The sequence below is a fragment of the Chiloscyllium punctatum genome, chromosome 42, assembly GCF_047496795.1.
Source record: "Chiloscyllium punctatum isolate Juve2018m chromosome 42, sChiPun1.3, whole genome shotgun sequence".
Lineage (NCBI taxonomy): Eukaryota > Metazoa > Chordata > Chondrichthyes > Orectolobiformes > Hemiscylliidae > Chiloscyllium > Chiloscyllium punctatum.
This window is the reverse complement of record NC_092780.1, coordinates 11,462,514-11,488,453: the sequence shown is the minus strand read 5'-3', so window position 1 is coordinate 11,488,453 and position 25,940 is coordinate 11,462,514. Positions and strand designations below refer to the sequence as shown.

The following is a 25,940-nucleotide window of genomic DNA, read 5'->3' as shown; positions in this document are numbered from 1 at the left end:
AAGTATATGGGAGAAAAGCAGGAGTTTAGCACAAGGAAATGAGACTCATTTAATGAGCCAGTGCAGGCACAATGGGCCAAATGGCCTCCTTCTGTACTGTATTACTTTTGTGTTTCAATGATTCTGAAAATAGAGTTAAAGTTTCATGTGGATAACCCTTACAGCAGAATTTATTTCACTCTCCTAAACTCCAATTGCTCAGAATGACACCAGTACCGAAATGTTTATAATCAGAAAAGATCTTGGGTGGTGGCAAAACAGTTTTACTTGGAGCATAAAAATGTGGGCAAAACTACAGGATAAGCCTACAAGACCACTTCACACAATAAAAAAAAAAGGAATTGGAAACAGATGGAGTGAAAGATCAGGAGAGAGACCAGGGAAGGTTGACTGGCACCCAGAGATAATGAGAATGCGGCCTCAAAACTTTGGCAAATCCAGTTGAAGATCATTTGCTGCATTTCTTTTGAAGACTCAGTGAACCAATGCTGGAAAGAAAAGTCTGTGTTGAGTGCCACGCGTGGAGTTGTCCCTCGCCAATAATGCAGCATTTTCTCTGCTGACGCCTGGTTTGCAGAGTTGGTGTCTGCTTTGCAGCTTCTGAAACCACATGTTGTCACGATCGCAAATTCCTACCACAGCTGGTTGGCACCTCTGTTTGTGTTGATTTTCAGCTAGTTTCCCCACTTGTCACAACTGATGTGGAGGGCTTTCATGAGGAAGATTAAATCGGGAGAAAAAGCCCAAAGCAAAAAGAGAGAAAGCAGGAGATGAAGGGATGGAGTGAAGATAGTAAGAATGAGGAGCAACAGCCAGTCAATCTGACCATGGCTGCTTTTCAACACCATTTTCCCAACCATCTCCCCAATCCTTTGATTCCAAAATTCAAAAATATAAACCATAGTTTTAAATACTCAACAGAGCTTCTGCGATAGACTAGAAGGTTTGAGTTATAAAGGAGAGGCTAGGACATTTTTCCGTGGAGTGAAGGAGGCTGAGGGGTGAACTTATAGTAGGAGTGTCCAAATCTAGAGGGCATAATTTTAAGGTGAGACAGGAGAGATTTAAAAGGGACCTGAGAGGCAATGGTTTTACAGAAGGTGGTGCAAATAACGAATGAGCTGGCAGAGGAATTGGTACAGGTAGATACAATTACAACATTTAAAGACATTTGGACAGATACATGGATAGGAAATGTTTAGAGGGAAATGGGCTAAATGCTGGCAAATGGGACTAGTTCGGTTTAGGAACCCTCGTCAGCATGGACAAGTTGGCTGAAGGGTCTGTTTCCAAGCAGCACGACACTATAAAAGATTTACAAATCTTTGAAAAGAATTTTTTTAAAAATCAACAATTTTTCAGGGCTGATCAAACAGATGCCTTTAAGATTATAGAAGGCATCTGACAGGATAGTTTAGCTACCTTTCCATTTGTTAGGGTGGTGGTAGACCTGAACTGGGGGTCACGAATGAAAGAAAAAGCTAAGTAGTCATCGATAAATCCAATATATAATTCAGAAGAAACTTCCTTTATCCAGCAAAATGGTTAGAATGTGGACCTTCCTTTTGCAGTAGAATTAACTAGTTGAAAGTTTTCCAAAGGAGACTTGACAAATATAAAAGAAAATATTAAAAGCAAATACAGATATGGTTAGGTGAAGTCAGGTCTGAGGAGGTTTGTAAAGTATGACTTGTTTCCGGGCTACAGACTCTATGATTTTTTTTATTCTTCTTAAATCAAAAGGAAGAGTGTTTCTTAGCACTAATTCTAGGGCATTATGATAGCTGATCATATAAGTCAAATCATAGGATCCCTAAAGTGTGGAATAGGCCATTCAGCCTATTGAGTCCACACTGACCCTACGAACAGCATCTCACCCAGACCCACTCTTCCTCTCCCATCCCTGTTACCCTGCATTTTCCATGGCCAATCCACCTAGCCTGCCCATCTTTGGACTGTGGGAGGAAACCAGAGCACCCAGCAGAAACCCACGCAGGCATGGGGAGGATGTTTGTGTGAAGTTCGCACAGTCGACTAAGGCTGGAATCGAACCTGGGTCCCTGGTGCTGTGAGGCAGCAGCTGTGCCACCCATGATCTACACCAAGAAGCAAACTCATTGCAGACCTGGAATCTCTAGTCTTTGAGAGCTAGCACCACACTAATTTGCTAAATTAATTGCCCAATATTTTATTTCAAGGGTGAGGAAGTTCCCAGTGAATAAAAATACTATTTACCTCACTCCTGAAGCTATTGTGTACATTTAAAATAAAACATTTATACAGTCATTTTTGTAATTTATTAGCTAACAGCATCATAAATAATACAGAAACATTTCACAGTCGGTGACAGAGTAACTTCACTTGGCTGTTCTCAGAACATTTTTCTAACACATTTTTCTTTTGACTTGGTATTTATTGCACACCACAAGTTATGCCAACATTTTCTTTGACATAGTATTAAACTAACATGTATTTTTCCTTCCCTTTGTCTCACATTCTAGTCTACAAAGAGGGAAAGGGTATTATTCATCTGTATTGCTCACATAATGCAGAACACTGGTTGGCATTTTGACATTTACCAATAATGGCTCATTTCTATGCTTTGAAACCCTAATCCGTGCTTGAAATCCATGGTGCAACGCAAGCTTGGAGCTCTCATTTTTGTAGATTTAACTATTTTCTATTCTCTACTGTTAATGCATGCATATAAATTTCTGTCTTATTTGCATTAATTTGTATGTTACCTCACTTGCAACAGGTGTAAGTTGGGTTAAAACAGTTCAGGTAGGAATTGGAGGCAAGCACATTACCCAATTCACTGAAAATGCAGGGCAAGAGAAATTAAAAACCTTTAAAAGGGTTGGGTGCCCATTTTTGCACATTCCAAAACAATTCCAGTGAATCAAAAGGCAGCTCAAATTCTTTTTGCAGTAAATTACAACTCAGTTGGAAAAACATAATGCATTTTGGGGAGGAGATACAAATGAAGTGGACAGTTTCAATATATATTTTTTGAAATTGTATTTCAAATTTTAGAAATGTTCACAGTCCACTATAATAAGGGGAGTTTCTGGCCCTAAAATCTCTAGAGTTAACACTGCTTCATTAAGATCATGGAGGACAAGGGTGATTGTAGGGGTGACTCCAAATTTATGACATGATTGGAATTCTTTGCCAAATGACTGTGCCCTGTATAATGTTAAAGGATGAAACAAAAAAAAAACTGCTCCTTTTTGTCTCTAAAACAAAAAGGCAGCAAATGGAGTCACAAGTGCAACATTTCCAAGCATGTGACCATCTCAAGATGACTTGTTTGGTGAGGGCATTAATTACAGGGGGCAAAATAAAAAAAGGCCATCTCCTGCTCTTCGTTAAAAGAGGAATTTCACCCCCACAGAACTGGAGACAGGGCGACGCCAGTAAGTGTATGTTTTCAACATGCAGGATTATACGGCAATTTAGTGGATTACACTTCCCCTTTAATTAATTCTGTAATATAAATGGCCTCTTAAGACTCAGGATCCCTTTAAATTGGATATACTGTACAATTTTCCCTTAGCTGATGTCAGATCAGTACCAAACAGGATTTCAAATAGAATATTATAAGGTTGAAATAAGTACAGTCTGGTTAAAACTGTAGAACCAGCCTTCAACTTAACTAGCCAAGCTTTTTCTTTTTAAATGTAAAGATAAATAAATATAAAGACCACCATTTTAGCAAATAGAATTGTGTGTCCTTCAAATGTGGCAAAGTAAGATTTTTTTCTGTCAAACGAGATCAATTTTCTATATTTCTTCTGAAGTCTCCCCCTTGCCTCTCCCAAAGGCTCTTGGCTACAAATGAAAATTGGGATTATTTAGAGGGAAGGGTGACTCATATTTTTCTTTTCTGCAAAACAAAGTGTTTCAGCATGTAAACATTGGGGAGAATGCAAGAATGCCAAATTTCAAACAATCGCAAAGATGTATACTACACAAAAAACAGGGTGCTGATCAGTTGGCTGGTCAACTCTATTTGATAAGAAAGCCAAGTGCCTTTGTTTGAGCTTGGAAGTATATGGCTTCCCTGTTGCTTTCTCCATGGCAATGCATTGGCCAAGCAGAGTTATCATCCAAACCAAATCAGCAGCTTTTTCCATGACTCATGAAAAACTAGAATCCAAGTTCATTGGTAATAACGAAGGCAAATGGAATGTTGGCCTTTATTTCAGAGGGAATAGAGTACAAAAGTCAGAGATTTTGCTACAACTCTCTAAGATACTAGTCAGGTCACCTGGGAATATTGTGAACATTTTTGGGCCCCATTTGTAAGAAAAGATATACTGCCATTGGAGGCATTCCAGAGAAGGGGAGAGAGACAATGACCTAACGGAAGTAGTGCTGGGCTGTTAATCCAGAGACCCAGCTAATGTTTGGGAACCTGGGTTCAAATCTCACCATGGGAGATGGTAGAATTTAAATTCAATTTTTAAAAAAACACCGTCTGGAATTAAAAGTCTAATGATGACCATGTATATTGCCTTCCTTACCTGGTCTAGCCTACTTGAAATTAGGGTTGGGCAAGAAGTGCCAACCTAGTAGTGATATGCTTATCCCATATGAATGAATAAAAAGAAAAATTCATTGGTTTGATTCTTGGTTTGGATGGACTGTGGAGTAAGTCAAGTAGATTGGGCATGTACTCGAATATAGAATAAGGAGGGTTCACTTCTTTTCAAGAATACAAGATCTTCGACACTTGATGGGGTACCTGTGGAATAGTTGCTTCACCTTGTGGATGAGTATGAGAATAAGAGGGCGTGCATTTAACAGACATTAGTAGATATTTTTGAGGGTTGTAAATCTACAGAATTCTTTAGCACAGAGGCTGTTGAAGTTGGCTCACTATATACATGCAAATCAGTAGAAGGAATCAAGGGTTCTGCAGAAAAGACAGCAAAGTGGAGATGAGAGTTTTCAGATCAGTCATGATTTCATTGAATGGCAGAGCAGTCTCAATGGGCTGAATGGCCTACTTTTATGTCTATGGTCTTTTTGTATGTAGTATAAAACTGTGATAATTTGAAATTTGGTATTCTTGCATTAGTCCTGCTGAGTCCAATACAAAGAACTTTCACAACATGTTTCGCTTACCTAAAATATTCAAGTTTTGTACAACCAAGCCTTTGTTTCAGTTGTTCCAATCCTCCAACCCTCAAAATAACTGCAACAGTGTTTGCAAGTTTAAAACATTAACATAACAGAAAGCAACTACAATACAAAAGCAAAAGAATCCAGGAAATCTGAAATAAAAACAGAAATTACCAAAAGCAATCGGGTCTGGCAGCATTTGTCATGGATGATTTCTCACACAAACAATGTCTTTACATTGTTTTAGAGTATTTTCTATTTTTGTTTTAGTAAGTACCAACCATTAAAACAGATCAAGACTTGCTCCATCCCTTACACCAAATTACCACAACTGCTCACTGAACACACATGGGCCACAGAATTGAAGATCGAGACTCAAAGTAATCTCTGTAACAGTGGAAGGACAACATTAAAAACAGTCTGAAAAAAAAAGAATAACTTTACTTGTTAAGGACAGATGGGAGGCATTTCATTTAAAATGCAATCTTTTTTTCCTTTATCTTTCTCCCCCATGCCTCACCACCCCAATTCTTGCAGGACACCAATACAAGCCTATACTTCACCCACTTGAAAAGTCTTCATGCCCATGACTGTGCAATGAATGGCAGTAAGTTATACAACTTTGCAGAGGAATTATGTTCACACATGGGCATTTTCAAGCAGAACTCAATGTCACTTAAGAGCAAGATTCGAGGCAGGGTTCTCTTTCCATGACAGGACATTAGAGACAATTAAACATCTTGATTTACATTTTTTTTTGAAAATTAAAGTCCAACTATCAGCAGGGACAGTGACTGAAACTGGCATTTTCCCAAACCCATCTCCATACAGCTGCTGCTTCATGCAGTAACCCTATATTTTTGGATAAACTTCCAGTAGGAAGGAAGAGGAGATTTTAAAGAAATTACTGGACCAATTTAAACACCAACTGAATAGGGCATTGCTGTCATAGCAATATATTTCATAGAACACATTAGTAATGTAAGTGAACACTTAAGTGACTTTTTTTGAAAAACAGTAATCACAGCTCTATTAATTTAAATGAAAAAAGCCTCGGTTTGTGGATTAGTGTAACATTTCTCAGCTCATGGCCTCCAACCAATGTTAGATTTTAGGTTATTCCTGGTCTACCATTGCCTGAACACACAAATATTGGCTAATATTAATAAGATGAACACAGTTGATTTGAAATCAAACCTAAGTCTGTTTTAAGCTGATTATTCCCAACATTAACCTAGTGTTTAGTGGGTCATGTTAATTAGCTTTAATTAGGAATAGCTGTGTTAAAACTCCACAAAAGGGATACTTTCTCTTGGAATGAAAGTACATCTCAATGCTTATTTCACTGCCAATCAGCTTACCAGTGTCTCAAGATCAGCAGTGACAAAAGACTATTTTTCCATTAGTTTTCCAAATCAATACATCAGCAAATCCACAGGCAGGGAAGAGAGTTTTCAACACAGATATGGTGAGGCATTTGTGTATGCATGAGTCACGTTCAATGGCTTCAAGCAAGATATCCATTTGCTTTACTTTCTCTGGTCAATGGTCCAACAGTTGATTAAACACAATCTTCAAATAAAAAAAAGTGGAAAGAGATATATTAAGAGGGCAACAGAAGGAAGTTAAACATTTTTTTCTTTGATAAAAACTGAAAGACCTACATGTGCTGCAAATCCGAAACAAAAACAGAAGTTACTGAAAAGCTCAGCGGGTTAGACAGCATCTGAGGAAAGAAATCAGAGTTAATGTTTCGGGTTCAGTGATCTTTCCTCAGAATCATTCTGAGGAATGCTGACAGACGTGCTGAGCTTTTCCAGCAATTTCTGTTTTTGTTTCATTCATTGATAATTGAAAATTTCTTGACATACAGAAACACTCATTGTTCTTCCTTTTAAATTGTATTCAGTAGAGTTGCTTATGACACTTTATCCCTCCTAGTTTCTCTTACTTGGGGGTGGCAATTCATACTAGACATTTTTCTATTCGGCACTGGTAACTTTCCTTCACCTTGTCCTGTTCTGTCCAGAGAGACCGACAGATTCAGACAGTTGGGTAACCAGAGCACTAATTAACTGTGTGGTTTAAAAGACTCCGTATGCAAAGAAGTTACACAAAAAGTTCAGATGACTCATCTCTTACAACCATCCATCAAATCATTCATTAATATGAATCATCACCCACAAAACTGGCATTTGATCTGGGATCTTTCAAAATTGTGAACAAATTTTAAAAGGCATAGCAGAATTACAAGTAATTCTTCTGATAATTAAACTGGAATTCTGTGTGTTGATCTTTAACAATTTGTCTTCGGAGACCAATTCTGAATTTTCTGGTTTTTTTAAATCAGTTTGGATAAAATATAAAAGCCACATTAAAATTGGAATCATCTCCTTGATTGCAAGTTCCTCAACACATTATTTGATCTGCAGAACAATTGTTATATAAATCGTGAATATGAAATTTCAGATTTGCATAGATGCATACACTTTATTGGATTCCCATTTCTTACACTGATTCATGTCGACTTTAGGTCTGGCTGTACTCTAATTTAATTGGCAAAACTGCTGTAGATGAATATCAGCAAAATGAGTACATGTTTAGATCTAGCTCCCAGAACACACTCAAGAAAGAAGCTCCTGGAATTATATACACAACTATGGTATATTGTCAAGGCTCATTGGATAGTCAACAGACTGGATTACTCCAAATGATTTCTTCCAATTCCAGCTGCAGTATACATTTCCAAAATGCACCCTGTGCAAGGACAGTCCCCAAGCTGGATTTGAAACACACTGTGCATAACAAATTATTAACAGAGTGAGAATTACCTAAAGGGGATTTGCAGCAGTTTCATACTTGATTTATTTGTAAAATTTGATCTCTGTGTCAACACAGTCAAAGAACAGATCTGTCATCTCCTCTGGATCAAACGTTCCTCCACTAGTCAACATGTTTTTGATAGCATTCAATGCTTGTTGCTCAAGGTTTTGCATGGTCTGGTGCAACTTTGCACCATCCTCCTGAAAGGAAACAAGTGTTACAGTGATGTACATTAGTAAGACTCAAGTAAATATCCTTGCAAAGTTCTCACCTCAATCCTATTTCTTCCCATCACTCCACATGCCAGTGTGCTTACTCAACCATTCAATTTGTTCGTAAATTGAGAAGTTAAAATTAAGAATCAAGGCTCAGAACAGTCAAAGGAAGGAAGGTAGAGAGAGTAGAATCAGGAAACACTGTTTCAATGATGCCAAATATTGGATTGTAGAAGGGAGAAAGGACTGAGAAAGATAGATAAAGAGATCCAAAAGTTTTAAAAGGGCAAGGAAATAACTCCTTACAATGTTTTTGTAATAGGACCAGCATTTGTTGCCCATTCTTAATTGCTATCCACATGGTCTTGTTGAGCCAATTGAATAGTAGAGTTCACCGGTTAGTAACAAGCATTTAAAAGGGAGGCCTTGACAGATTACTGCAGAGCATCTAACAGATGGTATACAGTGCTACCTCCATGTACACGAGTCTCGCCTGCAATACTGGAGATAGGGATGGAATATGCATTGCATGACAAAAACAAAGAAAGGGTTTCTAAAGGAATCCTGACTAATCATGTTGAAAAGAGAGAATGGGAAGTGAACACGAAGAATAAAAGTAGGTTTGTTAATTTTGATTGTACATATTCTTGGAGGTTTCAGCAATGTTCGCACAACTGCAACTGACTCAGTGTTTCACTTCAAAAATTATTGGGAGACGAGGAGGAAATTTTCCAAGAAAGAAAAGCACAATTCTTTATTAAAATAACTCGATCATTCTTCTACTCGGAACAATGACAAGGATGAATGTTTAATTTCTGGATGTCCAGGTCAATCTGAAGGCTTTGTAATAAAACTGACGTGATGGATATTGACTTAGTGGGAAGATTGTATGAACCGCAGGTCTGACATCAACTGCATAAAGCAATAATTACATCCCATATAATTCTCACAGGGAAAAGTCCCACAAGAAAATGGAATGTTAACATTTTTCTATGTAACTAAGTGGATATCAAAATTTCTGTTGAATACAAGCAGCCTGGTAAAGTGGGGAATGCAGCAAATGCAACACTGGGATACTTAAGCACAAACTAACATGGCAAGCATTTCCAGCAATGTTGCATACTCATCCCACAGGGGGTGAGGGGCCCAAAGCATGTCATTCTCAGTGAGGTATCCCCTTCCAACCTGGTAAATTATGCTGGGCTTCACCATGGGCTCTTCAAATTTTCCTGCCATTCTGCAAATGAAGGTTTACCCCCATTCTGCCCAATGGATTCCCCAGATGCCTACAATCCCGGCCTGGAGTGGTTGCTCCCATTAGCCCTACCCTAGGGAAATGTTAAATGAAGTTGCAACTATTTCTTATACAGTAGAATTTGGAAAGCCTTTAGTTCAAGAGAATACTTGCTCTTCCCCTGTACCATCTTGTTCCTCATTTCCAAACACATCACTCTATAATTAGCAATCAGATTGGATGGGCTAGCATTATATGATAGCTAGAGATTTTGGGTAGATTATCCCATTTTCTGGTGGATGACCAGAGCCTTATGAAGTTAATGTTACAGCTGATGAGTTATTCTTTGCCAATAAAAAGATAATTAATACCTGTCCACTCTCCATCACAGCTCTGGCCTGTTGGTGGGCCTTGTATAATTCATGTCTGCGATCCAGTTTTCTCTGGAACCGAGGCTGTATCCTGACAGGATCATCATCACCATAATTCGGTGAAATCACCATTGGGACTGGCATAACATCATTGATAAAGATGAAGGGTTTGAAGACAGATCTATTAATACATTTTTTAAAAATAAAATTAGTGTGGAGTGCGAAGGAACAGAGGGAAGTTATACAACAGTCACCACAAACTGTCCTATTACCCACTCACTCCCATACAGAAAAATGTTTTTCAAAAATTTATGATTTCTCTTTTCGCTGCAGAAAAATCAGTCAAGTCAAATCAAAAAGCAAAGCAAACTTGGAAATAATTTTTGTTATAATGTGTACCCATACATTTTACAAATGACTACATTCAAGTTTCACTTCAAGACCATGACAGTTGGAGATAAAGGTAAAGTTAAAGTCATCATAGTGTTACTAGATCATAGGGCTGCTCTCTCAGAGAGAGAGAGAGAGAGAGAGAGAGAGAGAGAGATGACTGCGATGGTTTAACCAGAGGGTCACCCTGCATTGAAAAAACAAATGCCAACATTCCTTTTAAGAGGATATCAAAATTTCTGTTGAATAAGAGAGCCCTTCATGATAACCTCAGCCAGTGCAGGAATTGATCCCATACTGTTGGCATTACTCTGTATCACTAACTTGCCATCCCGCTAATTGAACTAATTGACCCCCAATACAAGGTACATCATTGCAGATTAACAAATTCATCTGATAAAACATCAAATAATGGATTGCCCCTTTAGCAGAATCCATCAGAGCTTGACTTCAATATATTGGGGATAAGTTATTAGCCTAAGAAAATATCTGCTACAAGCAGGGGCGATGGTAATGCAGATGTAATGTCACTGAACTTGAAATTCAGAAGCTCAGGCTAATGTCTATAACATGAGTTTGAATCCTACCAAACCAGCTAGCGGAATTTAAATCAATTAATTTTTAAAAGAGTGACAATGAACCCACTGTTGATCGTCTTAAAAACTCACTTGGGTCACCAATGCCGTATAGAGAAGGAAATCTGCTGTCCTTACCTAGTCTGACCTACATGTGACTCCAGACCCAGAGCAATGCAGCCAATTCTGAAAAGGCCTAGCAAGTCACTCAACTCGAGGGCAATGAGGGACAGGTAACAAATGCTGCTATTACTCAGGGTGTTACTTTTCATCAGAGAACAAAAGGAAAGAGAAACACAATACTATTAAGGAAAGTTAAGAGTGTTTACCAACTTTGGTTAACTGACCTTGAAGGGTCAGGAGTCGCTGTAAAGAAATGCACACAGGGCAAACTGTCATCCTGAGGTAGAATGGAAACCATACTGCCTGTGGTACAGACAGTTTCGGAGTCCAAGCAGATTCCACTTTCTTTATCACGTAGGATGTCCATGATAGTCTCAGCTTGGATGCTTCCCGCTGTCATGCAATGGAACATTATTACATACAATGTTAAGATTCTTAAACACTTCAAGATCAAAATCTTCCTTGTATCATGACTGGATCGATTGTCACGATTAGTTAACTATTGGATGTATGACCTCCACTATCACACACTACAGCAACTGTGTGACCCATCTACAATATGCCCTACAGCAACTCAAACATCTTAACAGCATTCCAATGTACAAATTCAATTGTATCAATCTAAAACTTAGAGCTAGTCCTTTCTCAAATGAAATTAGAGAACATATCCACATGCAGATGGTGGTACAAGTTTGGTTTTCTCTTCAAAAAACAGTGAAGTTCATTTAACTTTAAATCAAAGATTGATATACTTTCTTGCTAATCTAAAGGTGGAAGGGAAAAAAGGATGTATGTAGGTAATTGACAATAGGTCACAGATCAAGCGTGGTGTCCCTGAATGGTATAACAGGCTTGAGGGGCTAAAATCCCTTGTGTTCCCAAATACCCAAGATTATCAACAATCCACCATCACACAATTGGCCTCATGGGAAAACAAAATCACAGGCAGAAGCTTCTTTTTCTTCCCCGATGTGGGATAGGGACCAGAAATTTGGCAAGTTGCTTAGTCAAAGGTTAACAGAAGGAGCCGTGTATTTCTTAACTTGGAAAATTCTGGAATCCTGAGGAAAATTAAAGTAAATTCCAATGTGTTGTGGCATACCTTTGTGTTAGTTCCCACAGAAGTGGCCGAACTGTCAATACTTTGCAAGATAAAAAAGATCTTTAATGGAGGGGGATGTATAGGTGGAATGTAATGTGGAACTGAATTCATAGCTAAGTAGTCTTGAGCTGTACAATGTTCAGTTAATAGTGCTAGTGTTACTTTTTTTAACAATAATAAAGTTGTTTTTTGTATATAAGTGGAAAATCTTGTGGCGTGGTTCTTTTAATTATAGTGTCATTTGAGATTTCCCTCCAGTTGTTATAGCAGTAACCGTGTTTTCAACTACTCGCTCACCTGTCTAACAACATTTGTATGCAATAACACTACTTAGTGATTGTGAATTTTATTCACCTTGTTTACAGAGCAGCTCCTTGCCTCCTGTGTAACGGACATTTGCAGCCTCCATTCTCATCGGTGGGTTACTCAGGGAGAAAACCTTGGAGAAGTTGAACTCACCAACACCACTCCACCATCCCTGACGCTGGGCGTAGTTTCGAAGCTCAGGGTGCTCAAAGCTGATCTCTGTGGTGATGGTCAGCTGATTGGAGATATTTTTTGCTCCTTCTGATAAGTATAAGAACATGCGTATAATAGAAACAGTCATCTTTTCATTTTATTTTATTTCTCCCCCTTCAATTTGTGCTGAGGCAAGCTGGAGCTGTGGCAGTGCCAACTATTCTCTGGCCACTCAGTCACACCTCTAATTCATTAAATGTGATCCCAGACATTGGGGGGAGTTAGTTAGGAAGTGTCATACTAGAGTTGAAACATTAACTTTGTTTCTCTCTCCACAGAAGCTACAATCTGAGTTTCTACAGCATTTTCATTTTTTTTTAAATTTTAGATTTCCATCACCCCACATTTTGGTTTTTAAATGAGTGACAATCATTTATTTGATTCATTGCAACTAACCTCATTGTGACGAAGATCATACACATTTGATTGCTAGTTAGCAATTTAGAGGAATAGTCCAAATGTCAAAGAGACAACCTTTTTGGAGTAAAGTAGGAAAGGGTTCAACACACAAAGGGTGGTAGAATTTCAGAACTCACTTCAGTAAATGGTTATTGACAGTAGACCAGTTGTTAGTTCTAAAATAGTGATGTGTTAGTCAAAGATACAAAGGGATGTGGAGCAACAGCAGGTGACATAGGGTGAAGATTAACCATGAATCACTAAATGATAGAACAGGCCTAAGTTAAATGGTCTCCCACTGTTCCTATGATTGCAATCTCTCTTCAAACCTTCTACCCTCGACCTCCAACGTGTTAAAAGCAATTCTACTGTTCCTTTGAATGAACTCAACAAAGACCAGGCAACAATTTGGCATTTGTATGCGACACAAATTATTTAAAGACAAGAGCTTTTTGATCATAATAAGAAGTCAGTTATCATGCTGATTCTATCAATGTCCATTTCTTGACAGTTTACTGGGCAATTGGATAAGAGCAAAGACTTTACCAATCCAGTTTCCAGTCCAAACTCCATCAACCTCCACCCTCTGGAAATTGCACAACAGACAGTGGGGGAGAAGCTCAGGAACACAACTAGAATCCAGCATAACTGACCGGCATCACATTGTTACCCAATATTATCCACAATAGATATGAAGTGAATAACAATTTAAAGTCACTGAATTGTTACAGTGCAGAAAGAGGCCAATTAGCCCATAGTGTCTGCTCTGACTCTCAAAAATCAGCGGTGTCATTCTCCTGCCTTCTCCCTCTACCCTGCATATTGTTCCTGTCAAATAACCATCTCTTTCTCTTTTGATGTCTCAACTGAACCTGCCTCCACCATACTTTCACACAGTGCATTTCAGAACCTAACTACTCATTGCATGTAAAGGTTACCATCCTATCACTTTTGCTTCTTCTATTAATTCCTTTAAACGGTCTAAGTGATTTTAATAGATAGGAGACAATCATACAACAACAATCCTGGTATACCTATCTGCTACAAGTGAGCAGGATGACTAATTTTAGTTTATGATAAACCTTGATTCGACAGTAACAATTTTACCACCGTTGTCAAACACACTGACACATTTAGACTGAAGACCTTTTCATTGCTCTAAGACATATTATATCATCATTTTGAGACTCTATAGAGGCTTAGCAAATAATTCAAAGAAGCCTGGACTGAAAAACATAATACCTGAACCAAATCAGCATCCTGTCAGTATTCAAAAACAAGACAAAGCCACTGGATAGTTTAGACACATAAATAAATGATTCATGATAAAATATGAATGTGGTTGTACATTTTTATGCAAAGTGATCACACCAAGTATATAATCTATTTGGGAATTGCAATGCACCGGAGCCTAAAGCTCTTAGTCATATGGAAAGTTCCACTTGATAATAAGTTGGCTTTGTTTCTCCCCCATCTTGAGCCAGTTATTTCTCCTCTGTCAAGAAATATATATCATAAGTTTCTTTTTGCTAAGTGGCTGAAAGGAGTTTTACATATCTTAGATACCTGCAGTAGTTTGGAATATGGACTGTTTATTAGAGAAGTGTAGTGCATTTTTGCTTCAGTACTGCATTGACTTAAGGGCCTCAAATGGAGTTCTGCAGACTGCAATATTGTTAATAAGGTAATATTAAAGATTTCACAAAACACAGATTAACCACAAAATGATTTTCACCATTGACCTGTAATTTGCTGAGCAGCCCAGTATTGCCCAGATGTCTCCAGTACCCAAGCCTCTTTCCTATCCACGATCAGAAAAGTATTATGATAGCTGAATTCTTCTGGGGATTCTTTGCAGTTTCCACCCTGGCCATACTGCTCCAAAAGGGATGTAATAACATCAAGGGCTTCCTTCGCAGTGGAACCTCTCTCCAGTCCAAGCCTAAGGATGGAATGGGAGACAGGATAAAGTAGGAGGAGATTACAATCTAGTAACAGTGCAAGGGAAAAAAATCATTTGGTGAATCTCAAGAGAGGGAAAAACTGGAGGCATGTGCATCAGCTTCAATTACATGTCAGACACACAAGCTAGAGACGCATTTTGATCGGTATTCTATTATTGTGATATATTTGCAAACAAAATGCAATAGATTTTGTCACACTTACAATTCACACCCCTTTTAATAAAAATGTACAAATATTACTAATGGTGTTAAAGTGAATGAGATAGCCATATGGCAAACATTTGTATGAAGATACTGTCTTTTCCTGCAGTCCTCAAAGTTATTTAGGTTAGCCCGTGAGTACACTCTCCCTGCTAATGCTTTAACAAATAATCAAATACCTGTAATTAAAGACTCCTGTGGTAGCTAGAAGTAACCACAATAAAAGGTGGTATTCACTGATGAATACTTAACAAGTTCTTCTAAAGATGGCATTTGTACAGCTCCTTTCACAAAGTCAGGAGAATCCGAAATATTTGCTTCTCTCGATTCCAAATACAAGAGCTAACTCATTACTATAAATGGTTAGATGCTACGGGAAGGTAATATACAGAGCATTTTCAGACTATATGCTGTTTAGGGTGATGGCACTTGGCTATTAATCTAGGAGTTTAAATCCTAACATGACAAGTAGAGCAATTGAATACAAAAAATGTCATCATTTTGTGCATGCATAAGAAATAAAAACCAAGTGCTGTGGTTAGCTCAACTGGCTGAATGGCTACAATTGTTGCAGAGTGATGTCGATATTATGCGCTCAATAACCATACTGTTATCAGCAATTCATGTCAGCCTCCCTTCTCTGCTTACCCCACAGTGTAAAGTGGTGTCCCTCCATCTATATCCCACCTATAGTTTGGCTTGAATGGAGAGAGAGATGCCTGTTGTTCCTTTGTGGACAAGGACTAATTGTCTGATTATCAAATTTCCAGATTTGTTACAAAAACTCAGCTGGTTCACTCTTTATTAAAAAGCAGGGCTGCCTCCACTTTCTACCCTGTCTTTACATGTTTTCTATGCATGGTAAATATAGAAGAGTTAATGGTTAGGAGGAAGTCATTTGCCTAATCATGTCTGTGCCAGTCAAAATAAAAAAGGGAATATAGCCCTGTAGGTTACAGCATTTTATGTATTTATCCAAATATATTTGAAATTCAATGAGGATTTTTGCATTTACAATTCTTTTAGACAGAGTTCCAGACCCTCAAACCAAGATAAAGTTTCTTTAATATGCTCCTGGTTCATAACCAAATTACTAAGGGAAATAAAATCTTCCTATCCACTTTATTTACCTAGAATAAATCTTCCTTAGCCTCTTCTGTTGCAAAACAAGCAATCTCAACCCTTCCACCTAACTAAATATCCTCTACTACTGGTAACATCTTTGCAAACCTTCTCAATACACTTCTAGTGCAACTTACTAATGTTTTATCCAGCTTTAGAAGAACTTCCCTGCTTTTATATTGAAATGAATTTAGATAATAAAAAGATGCTAGATGAAACTCACCCTGTGTGTCTTAAGCCCCACTTTATACTTAATGCTAATACTCCCAGTTCAAACAGGGATAGGCAAAATTGGAATGTAGGTAATTTTGACAAGATAAAAACTTAGTCCTCAAATGTTATTTCTAAGTACTTTTACAGCAAGGCATAAAAAAGAAGGAAAAATATCAAACCAAAATGGCGCCAACCATTGAGTTGAAAATTCCCACTACCAAGGAGCATCCCATTAAGTCTGATCTCAAAATAGAAATTGAGTTCAAAGCTGATGCTCCATCATGCTAAGTTCCTGAAGTTCATATAAAGTAACACAGAGACTACTGTGCAGTATAATCTACTGGTTATGAAACATTTGTACTGATACAATGGTCTTCATCTTATTATAAATGGAAAGAAGCTTCTACCTGACGAGGTCCATTCCAAGGAGTGCTTCCTCCTCATTGACAGGTTCTTTCGTCCACACGGCCTCGTTGCCAATGCAGACACCATGGCTGTTGGCGCCCATTTCAGCTCCCCACAGCCAGGCCGGCCTGCTGAGAATGACTGCATGTGTTTTCTCAATCTGCTCGATTTTAATGTAGGTGCACTGTTCAATTAAAAAAAGTACACTGAGTATGGTCTGTAGCAAATATATGCAGTTCTTCTAAAAATGATATGGAGGAGCAGATGTTGGACTGAGGTGGACAAAGTTAAAAACCCAAATGGGTACATCCATTGCTATGTGCTAAACCAAACAATCCATGTGTTATGGTACCTTGAAAAGAATTAAGTGGTGCTGTAATTGAGGTGCTTAGAATAACTAAAGGATTTTGACCAGATAGCTGGAGAAATCCCGAACAAAAAGGTATGAACTTAAAAGTAGAGCCAGTCCATTCAATGCAATTGCAGGAAGCACATATTTCCATGAAGGTTAATAAAAGTATAGATCTCTAACATAAAAAGTAGAGGCTGAGGACAGACAGAAATTTTTGTTGATTTTTTTCTTTAAAAAGTCAAATATGGATATGGAACCAAGGCAGGCAAATGGGGACAAAATAAGATAAGCCCTGACCTAACTAAATAGTAGAACAGAATTGAGGGATGAAATATCCTACTCCTGATCTTACTTAGTAAGGAACTTAATAATGGAATATCATAACTGTTTATTTTTCTGCTGCACAAAACTGTATGTTCACTGTAGTATTTTGCAAACTCATGTGACTGTTGGAGAATCAGAATCCCTACAGTGCGGAAAGAGGCCATTTGACCCATTGAGTTTACAATGACCCTCAGAAGGGTATTCCACCCAGTTACAGCTCTCCCACCCTATTCCATAACCCTGTAACTACCATGCCTAATCCTCCTACCCTGCATATCCCTAGACACTATGGACAATTTAGCAAGGCCAACCACCTAGCCTGCACACCTTTGGATTGCTGCATCACACTGTTTAAGAAGAAAAAGATAATCTCATAACAAGGTCAAATAGAAGTTTCTTGAGCCCGTGGTGAAGAAAATGTGTACACAGTTTGCACCTTAATTATTGCAGTGTCTGGGAAGGACAGGTGTGGAAGTACCTGTTATTTTCAAGTTATTTCCAAGCTTTGAAGTGGAGACCTTAATGAAGCTAAACTATTCTAGAAAGTGGGTGGCAAAATAGACAAGGAAAGAATGTGGAAAATACCTCTACCACCTTCAGTTTACCTGAAACTCAAAATAAGATTGTAGATGTAGAAACATGGTGCCTGAAATTAGAAGACTTGTCTTTACACGATGTTTTTCAAATCAATGGAAGATAGTCATAAAATGGAAGATGCATAAGATACATGAACATCCATAATTTGGATATAAGCTTCAGTACAACAAATTTCACTTTTGAACAAAAAGTGATTTGAAGTGGTTTTCTAACTAGTAAAGGAACCTTGAATAATCATTAGAGCAATTGATCTATAGGAAATGCAACAGCATAGCAAAGGAAAAATTTAACTTGAAGATCTAAATGACCAGGAAACAGCAACCTTCATAACAGTGTAGGAAATATGGTAAGTCATATTATACAGATGCTTGATGTTTTCACTGTAAAATTTCACAAGAATCAGTAATTCAAATAGATTAAAACCTGTATTAAAACAAGTGGGGAGAAAAGCTAATCAATGGTATTTGCACAGTAATGTAGTGCATGGCTAAGGTTGTATCAAATCATTCTGTATCAGAAAGTGTTCGAGATTCTGTGTATCATAAAGCTTCAACAGGAACTCCCAATACTCAAGACTTTTAAAATTAAAAAAAAAGCTCAACAAATGTACCTCAAGACCATTTGCTTGCATTAATACTTTGCTCCAAAAGACAGACTCTTAAACAATGAAATGCAAATTCACAGATGCACCTCACATTTATGTACCCCACACCAGAGAACTTTCATTGAAGGCTGACAAACCAATTGTGATTCAAGACAGTAAACATGGACAATACTCCAATTTCCAATCATTTAATTGTCTGGGAAACTGTGAAAACTGTCTGCATTCAAGGACCTCCAATATAGGCAAACTTGCAAGGCAGCAAAACAAAATTGTTCTTTCTACTTAATTTTTGTCTCTGTCATCACTCCACCTTCTTTGTCAATAGTTTCCCCCTGAACCAAGTGTTCTCAGCACTTTTATTTTCTTTATCCACGGTCAGATTCCAGATGGAAAACAGATGTCAATCTCTTACCTCTATCTTAGAACCTGGTGCATACACAGCTGCTGGAAAGTAAACCACTTCCTGAACCTCATCCCATGGTCTGTCCGAGTTCTTCCCGAAAATCACCTCTTTTCTCTCAGTGGCAGGTGGAAGAGCAACAAAGCAGTCACAAGAAGAGGGAGCACAGATGATACTAGCAGTCATTCTGTCAGAGACAGAGAGCACCATCACTCTAAAGTCAATATTACACAGTAACAAAGTATTTATAAACCAAAAGGCTCTTGTGCCTCTTTACTGTTCCAACTTGGATGCCATCTCAACTTAGAATGATAATCACCAATCCTTCAATTCAATTTAGCTCAAAATCCTGACACTCCTTACCAACAGCACGGTGGAAGAAACTACATCTCAGATGACAGCAGTTCAAATACTCCACCCTTTCAAGAGCAACTGGAGATGGCCAATAAACTCCTGCCTTGCCAGCAATGCCTAAATCTCAATAATAAATATTAAAATAAAACCACTGCTTACTTTTATTAATCCAAAAGCAAAGATCGGTTATCTTGTGCAATTTGCTAGTTTGGAGGAAATACTGAGATAGTCAATTCAGAAGCTCCTTGGTTCAATGCCTGGTATAGCTGAGTCAGACAAGATATCAGGAATTGGTCTCAATGTCCAGATTTAAAGAGGAGAGGGGACAAGAAAAGTCTTGCTCCTGCTTTCTATTCATCAACCCCCACGATAAATTGATACATAGGCAATAGTGGGCTCACATATGATGTTGTATACCTTGTTGACACACTGAGGATCAAGCATAGTGAATGACTCTTGGGTGGTATGAGAAAGTCTATGAGATTTTCAGCTTTTGGAAATGGGTCCTTTTTCAATAAAGCTCCCCCATAAGAAAACGATATGAAATGATTATCAATTTCCTGAGCAGGTGATAAATGAGCAGTTCTGGGAGCTAAAGAGGCACCCATTCAGTTTAAGCATGGAAGAAAACTTTTTACACCCCTGACCAAAAGTGTTTTATAACCAAAGAAACCTGGAGTGTAGTCATTGGCCTAAAATTCATGTCAGCTAATTGCCAAGAAAGATCCCACAAATTGGTCATTAACTTAAAATGTTGGCTGCTTCTCCCTCCAGAAACACTTCCAGGCCATCAACGCATTCCCAGCTATTTATATTTTTACTTCAGAATTGCATGTCCTCCGTATTTTCTTTTTGTTCCACACACAAGATGGCATTAATATCAGTTAGGGAACGATGAGAACACACTATCTTCTTCACATTACTGAGTCATAGAGATGTACAGCATGGAAACAGACCCTTCAGTCCAAGTCATCCATGCCAACTAGATATCCCAATCCAATCCAGTCCCACCTGCTAACATCTGGCCCATATCCCTCCAAACCCTTCCTATTCATATACCCATCCAGATGCCTTTTAAATGTTGCAATTGTACCAGCCTCCACCACTTACTCAACCAGGTAAAACTAAAACGCAGGACTACTTGATTTTCAAACAAAGGAGCCACCATGCCACAGACAGGGTTAAGTGATCTCAAGTGCTGTTAAGCCCAGCCACGTCCAGTAGTGAATGATGGCGTATAATTACACAACTAGCAAGAGGCTCCATATATCCATGCTTCAATAATCCCATGGGACTTCTCTCCATTTCCCACCCCAAATGAGACAGAGTCTCGCTTTGACGTCCCATTACCCCCGACAGTGCAGCACTCCCTCAGAACCTGTATTTACAATGTCAAACCAAATAATGTGCTCAAGTTTTGGGAGAAGGACTTGAACTCACCACCTTCTGATTCCAGAGGGGAGAATATTACTTACACACTGGCAGATGTTTCTACAAAACTGAGACCCGAGGTGTGGATGTATCATTAATAATTGGTTACAGTAACTGGTCAGTTTCAGATTACAGCTGCTGTTTGCAGTTTCACTAGGCCCCAAAAAGAGCCCGACAGGTTCACAATATTATAACCTGTGGTCTCTAGTCCAAATCCTACCAAGCGAAGGGAGAGAGAAAAAAAAACAAAGCTCGGGAAGAAATATCAATATTCGGGCCCTGCAGACAGAGCCGCAATTGGGCGGATTCCCACCTACACCTTACAAATAACAATGCCACTCGCCCCTCCGCAAAGCTTGCGGTATTTTCCCAACAAGAGGACAAAAACACTCACTGATACCCTCTACCAGATTTCCCTACCTTTGTTTATATAGAGTAAATCCCAGCACTGCTCAGACCAAGCTGAGATCAATGTCTGACTCTCTTCCTCTCAGAGTCAGCTGACAGTCCCAGTCCCACACACACCGTGAGGTAGTAAAGTTAACCCCCTCGCTCTCTGTACGGAAGGAGCCGCTCTCCAGGAAATGAGAAACCTCCGGCCAAAACGCCACGTTGAGAACTACCACACTCTTCCGTCAACAATCTACTCCCACTCTGTAACAGATGTCCTGCAAAAATATAGCAAAATGCTTTGCCACATGGTTTGTCTCTTAACCCCTTTCTCTCCACAAGCTAATAATGGGAATAATTGAAAAATTGTTTCCGTTTACATCAGAAAGAAAGCTTATATTTTTATAGCGCATTGCCATCATCGGATGTCCCAGGGTGCTTTACAGTCAATGATGCACTTTTTAAAGTGAATTGGGTTGTTGTGATGTGGGAAATGTGGCATCTATTTGCACACAGGAAGCTCTTATAAACAGCAATGTGATAATGACCGGATAATCTGCTGAAGGATGTTCTTCAAAATATGGCCCTGAGGTCTTTTGCATCTATCCAATGTGTGTGTGTGTGTGTGGGAGGGAGGGTAGGGGCTCCACTTCCATGACTCGTCCAAAAGCTAGAATCTCTGACATTGCAGTATGCACCAACCAGGAAATGCAACTAATCTGTCTCTGAATATGCCTGAGGTTTTACAGAAGTTTATAAAATCATGAGGAGCATGGATAGGGTAAACAGCCAAGATCTTTCCCCCAGGGTAGGGGAATCCAAAACTACAGGGCATAGGTTTAAGATGGGAGGGGAACGATTTAAATGGGACCTGAGGGGCAACTTTTTTCACACACAGGGTGGTATGTGTGTGAAACAAGAAGTAGTAGTTGGGGGTTTGGTGGTGTGGTGGGCTGGTACAATTATAAAATTTAAAAGGTATCTGGATGGGTACATGAATAGGAAGCGTTAAGAGGGGTCAACGGGTTACAGGCAGAAAGTGGGAGAATGGGGTTGAGAAACATATCAGCCATGATTGAATGGTGGAGCTGACTCGATGGGATGAATGGCCTAATTCTGTACCTATATCTTATCAGGCCAAATGCTGGTAAATGGGACTAGATTAATTTAGGCAAGCTGGTCAGCATGATCAAATTGGACGTGAGGGTCTGTTTCAATGTTGTACATCTCTATAACTCTATGATTCTAAGTGTTCCATCTATCAAAACCCAGTCAAATGTAAATCAAAAATAACACATTCTAAATTCTCCATAACGTAAATGAGAGATAAGACACCTACTATATCAGCTTAATAGAAAAAAGTTTGTATGACAAGAAATGGGATGTCTAATTTGTCTCAAAAAGATATCAACCTTAATGTGAAGGAGGCATAACATAGACTAAATGTAGGTTAAATCATCCAAAATATTTTGGAACAAAAATATAAATTCCTGGAGAAACTCGGCAGGTCTGGCAGCATTTGTGGAGAGAAAACAGAATGAATGTTACAAGACAGCTGATGGTGAGTCACTGGAGTCATAACATTGACTCTCTCTTCTCCCCACAGATGCTGCCAGACCTGCTGAGCTTCTCCAACAATTTCCATTTTTGTCTCAGATCTCCAGCATCTGTAATTCTTTGTTTTACTTTTTGTAACAAAACCACTAGATCAGTGGAAATGTCAGTATTGTGATTCATGTTTAAAACATTAAGAGAGGTAACAAATGTATTCACGATGTATCTTTAATTCCGGAAGGCATCCATAGAATCCCTACAGTGTGGAAACAGGCCCTTTAGCCCAACAAGTCCACACTGTCCATCCAAAGAGTAACCCACCCAGACCCATTCCCGCTACCCTATATTTACCCCTGACGAATGCACCTAACCTACACATCCGTGTACTTTAGCACAGCCTAACCTGCACATCTTTGGATTGTGGGAGGAAACCAGAGCACCCAGAGGAAACCCACGCAGACACAAGGAGCATGTGCAAACTCCACACAGTTACCCAAGGCTGGAATCAAACCTAGGTCCCTGGCTTTGTGAGGGTGAGATGTGTGTCCATTAGCACTGAGCACTTTGGCCAATCCAACTGTTCACACTGATCAGGTCAGTCTACAACTTAATCTGTCTGTGTTAAAATAACTCAGCAGCATCCACACAGTTTTGAATCACTTCTTTGATTATAGTTTCTCTAAATATCTTAAACTTCCTTCAGGTGATTTAGAAATCTCAAACAACTTCAATGTCAAAATCGGGGAAGCATTGGAAATGTCATCTGAGATGAGAAAAAGTGAATCTGGCCACAAGAAACTATTGAAATACAATATATCCTGTATTGATCTTTTTACATTTTTTATTTATGCAGATTATCCTCAGTTGGGCCAATTCACTTTGTTAGAAATGTGCAAGATCGAAATTCCTGTTACGAGTTGATCATGAATTGCAGATCTGAAGCTGGCTTGAACTGGTTAATACAAACCTTTGCAATGCATTCTGTACAACCTTATGATGAAATGGTTCTTTCAGAAAAGGTCTTGAAGATTCCACCCAACTTTTTTTTGACTTTGTACTGCCCTCGTGTGGACAGAGGATTTCATAACTCTTCCCCAGCTCACTAGCTGAAATCTATGCAATTAAATATAAAGAAAAACTATTGATTTCTTTAGGCAAAACGTAAGTCACTGTTTAGAAATTACTGTTAGAAGATTCCAGAAGAAGAACGATTAACATTGTGCATCATATTAATTTAGCCTTTGTTAAACTCCTAGGTGCAAACACCGAGGAGGAAAGGGTTTTACCTAAAATTAGGAGTCATTTCTTCGAAGTAAGGGGTCACCCATTTAAGATAGAGATGAGGAGTTTTTTTTCTCACACAAAAGGTTGTGAGTCTTATTTATACTTTTCCTGGAAAGGTGGTGGAAGCAGAGTCTTTGAATATTTTCAAACCAGAAATGGATACATCTTTGTAATAAGGGGAGTGAATGGTTAGCGGGGTTAGGTGGCAATATGGAATTGAGATTACAGTCAGACCAGCCGTGACTTAATTGGGCCATGGAGTGGGATTGAGGGGCCAAATAGTCTACTCCTATTTCTTCTTCATATGTTTTAAACTAATACCACTAACCTTACATTAAGGGCCACAATATTAACCTGTGTTTTTTTATATATAAGTACTGTCGAGAGTGCTTCACCAAGTTACTTAAAGAATGATGTGAGTCTACTTTGTGACTCAGCAGACAGAGAACTCCTGAATTCAGGCTCCTAAAGTTAGTTGCCAAAGTGAGACCAGATATTTTCTTAAGAAAGGTAGGGCTTCCTTTAAGATGAACAGTTCAACAGATGTCAGCCTTGGCTCTTGCACTCCTGAGTGAGAAGTTTGTGAATTCTAGCCCCATTCCAAGACTTGAGCTCAGGCTGACACTTCGGGGCAGTACAGAATTCTCTCAGTATTATCAGATTACTGTACTGTCAGATGTGCTGTCACTCAGATGAGACATTAAATTGAGGTCTTGTCCGTCCTTTCAAAATAAATCATGGAATCATTTGAAGGAGATCAAGGCAATGTCCTGGCCAAAATTTAAACCTCAACAAACAGTATTAAAACAGGTTAACTGGTCATATCTAACAATGTTAATTGTGTGACATTGAAATATGCAAACCATACATTAGTGTTTTCTCATGGAAATTACATCCTCAACCTTTTCCAGCACCTTCAAAGTATAATATCCTCCAAAGGCATCTTACATTGATATATGTTGGCAACAGTGAATTTGACCCCAAAAGGCAGACCATAAACTAGGTGATTGTTTCTGGGGAGTGTTTCAAAGGAGAAGAGAAAGATAGGGAGGTAATGATATTTAAGGAGGGAGTTATGGGCTATGGGGTCTAGATGACTGAAGGCATGGCCTCCATCAGTGCATTAAACAGGCAAATATAGGAAGTGATTACCAAGGCATAGTTACTGGCAGCAATACTGCTTTAAGAATCATTAACATCATTTTCATTTTACTGTGGGTGCAGTGTATATTGTTTTTAAGAAAACACAGATGGTAGACTGTAGAAGGTTGTAATTTAGTGTGGGTTGAGGCAGCATCTATAAACTACTTTAAAACTGCCATCATGGTTTCTGATGCCATCAGAAGCCTTACAGTAAATTACAGCCTTTCTACTCATTTTCAACCCTGCTTAATTCTATATTTAACCTTCTGAAAATGCTAGTATGATAAAGAAAGTATTCATCACTCTCTGGTAGAATTCACAAACAAAACCAACTGGGATATGCTAAATTGAAAATATGAAAATGGAATAAAACTCTGAGGGAAGAGTATAGGTCATGAGTTGGTGCCTGTGAATCCCCAGACTCCTGATCTCAGACTGGACAAAGAGGAGCCAATCGAAGACCAACAGTTTGCATTTATATAGTTTAGTGTAACTTCCCAAAGCATTTCACAGAGACCTGATCAAACAAAAAAATAAAAATGCAACCATGGGGAACACATTAGCAAAGGTGATCAAACATTTGGCCAAAGAGGTACGTTTAAGAAGGATCTAGAAAGAAGAGAGACAGGCAGAGAGGTGAAATGTTTTAGGAAGGGTACTCCAAAGTTCACAGTCTAGGCATAGCCATCAAAGCTGTAGTGAAGGCTGTGGAGCTATTTAG

The 25,940-nt window shown here is 38.7% G+C and overlaps 1 protein-coding gene across 1 annotated transcript; it reads right to left on the bottom strand.

Moving 5' to 3' along the window:
- Positions 1–2,274: 2,274 nt before the first annotated feature.
- On the bottom strand, positions 2,275–21,424 carry scrn2 (secernin 2). Its single transcript, XM_072561389.1, has 9 exons — positions 21,269–21,424; positions 19,076–19,250; positions 16,789–16,970; positions 14,624–14,823; positions 12,318–12,530; positions 11,086–11,254; positions 9,774–9,954; positions 7,962–8,153; positions 2,275–6,702 (listed from the first exon to the last, which is right to left on the bottom strand). Exons 2-8 carry the CDS (start codon positions 19,247–19,249, stop codon positions 7,995–7,997), a joined length of 1,278 nt encoding a protein of 425 aa, XP_072417490.1. The 5' UTR covers position 19,250; positions 21,269–21,424; the 3' UTR covers positions 2,275–6,702; positions 7,962–7,994.
- Between the last annotated feature and the right edge of the window lie 4,516 nt (positions 21,425–25,940).

What these genes read in the sequence shown, in the direction of transcription:
- scrn2 (XM_072561389.1), bottom strand. Translation starts at nt 19,249, where the DNA reads ATGACTGCTAGTATCATCTGTGCTCCCTCTTCTTGTGACTGCTTTGTT. An exon ending in CTTGGAATGGACCTCGTCAG is followed by an intron (nt 14,824 to 16,788) that starts GTAGAAGCTTCT and finishes TTCCATCCTTAG; the next exon opens with GCTTGGACTGGAGAGAGGTT. An exon ending in GGAGCTGCTCTGTAAACAAG is followed by an intron (nt 11,255 to 12,317) that starts GTGAATAAAATT and finishes ATTGCATGACAG; the next exon opens with CGGGAAGCATCCAAGCTGAG.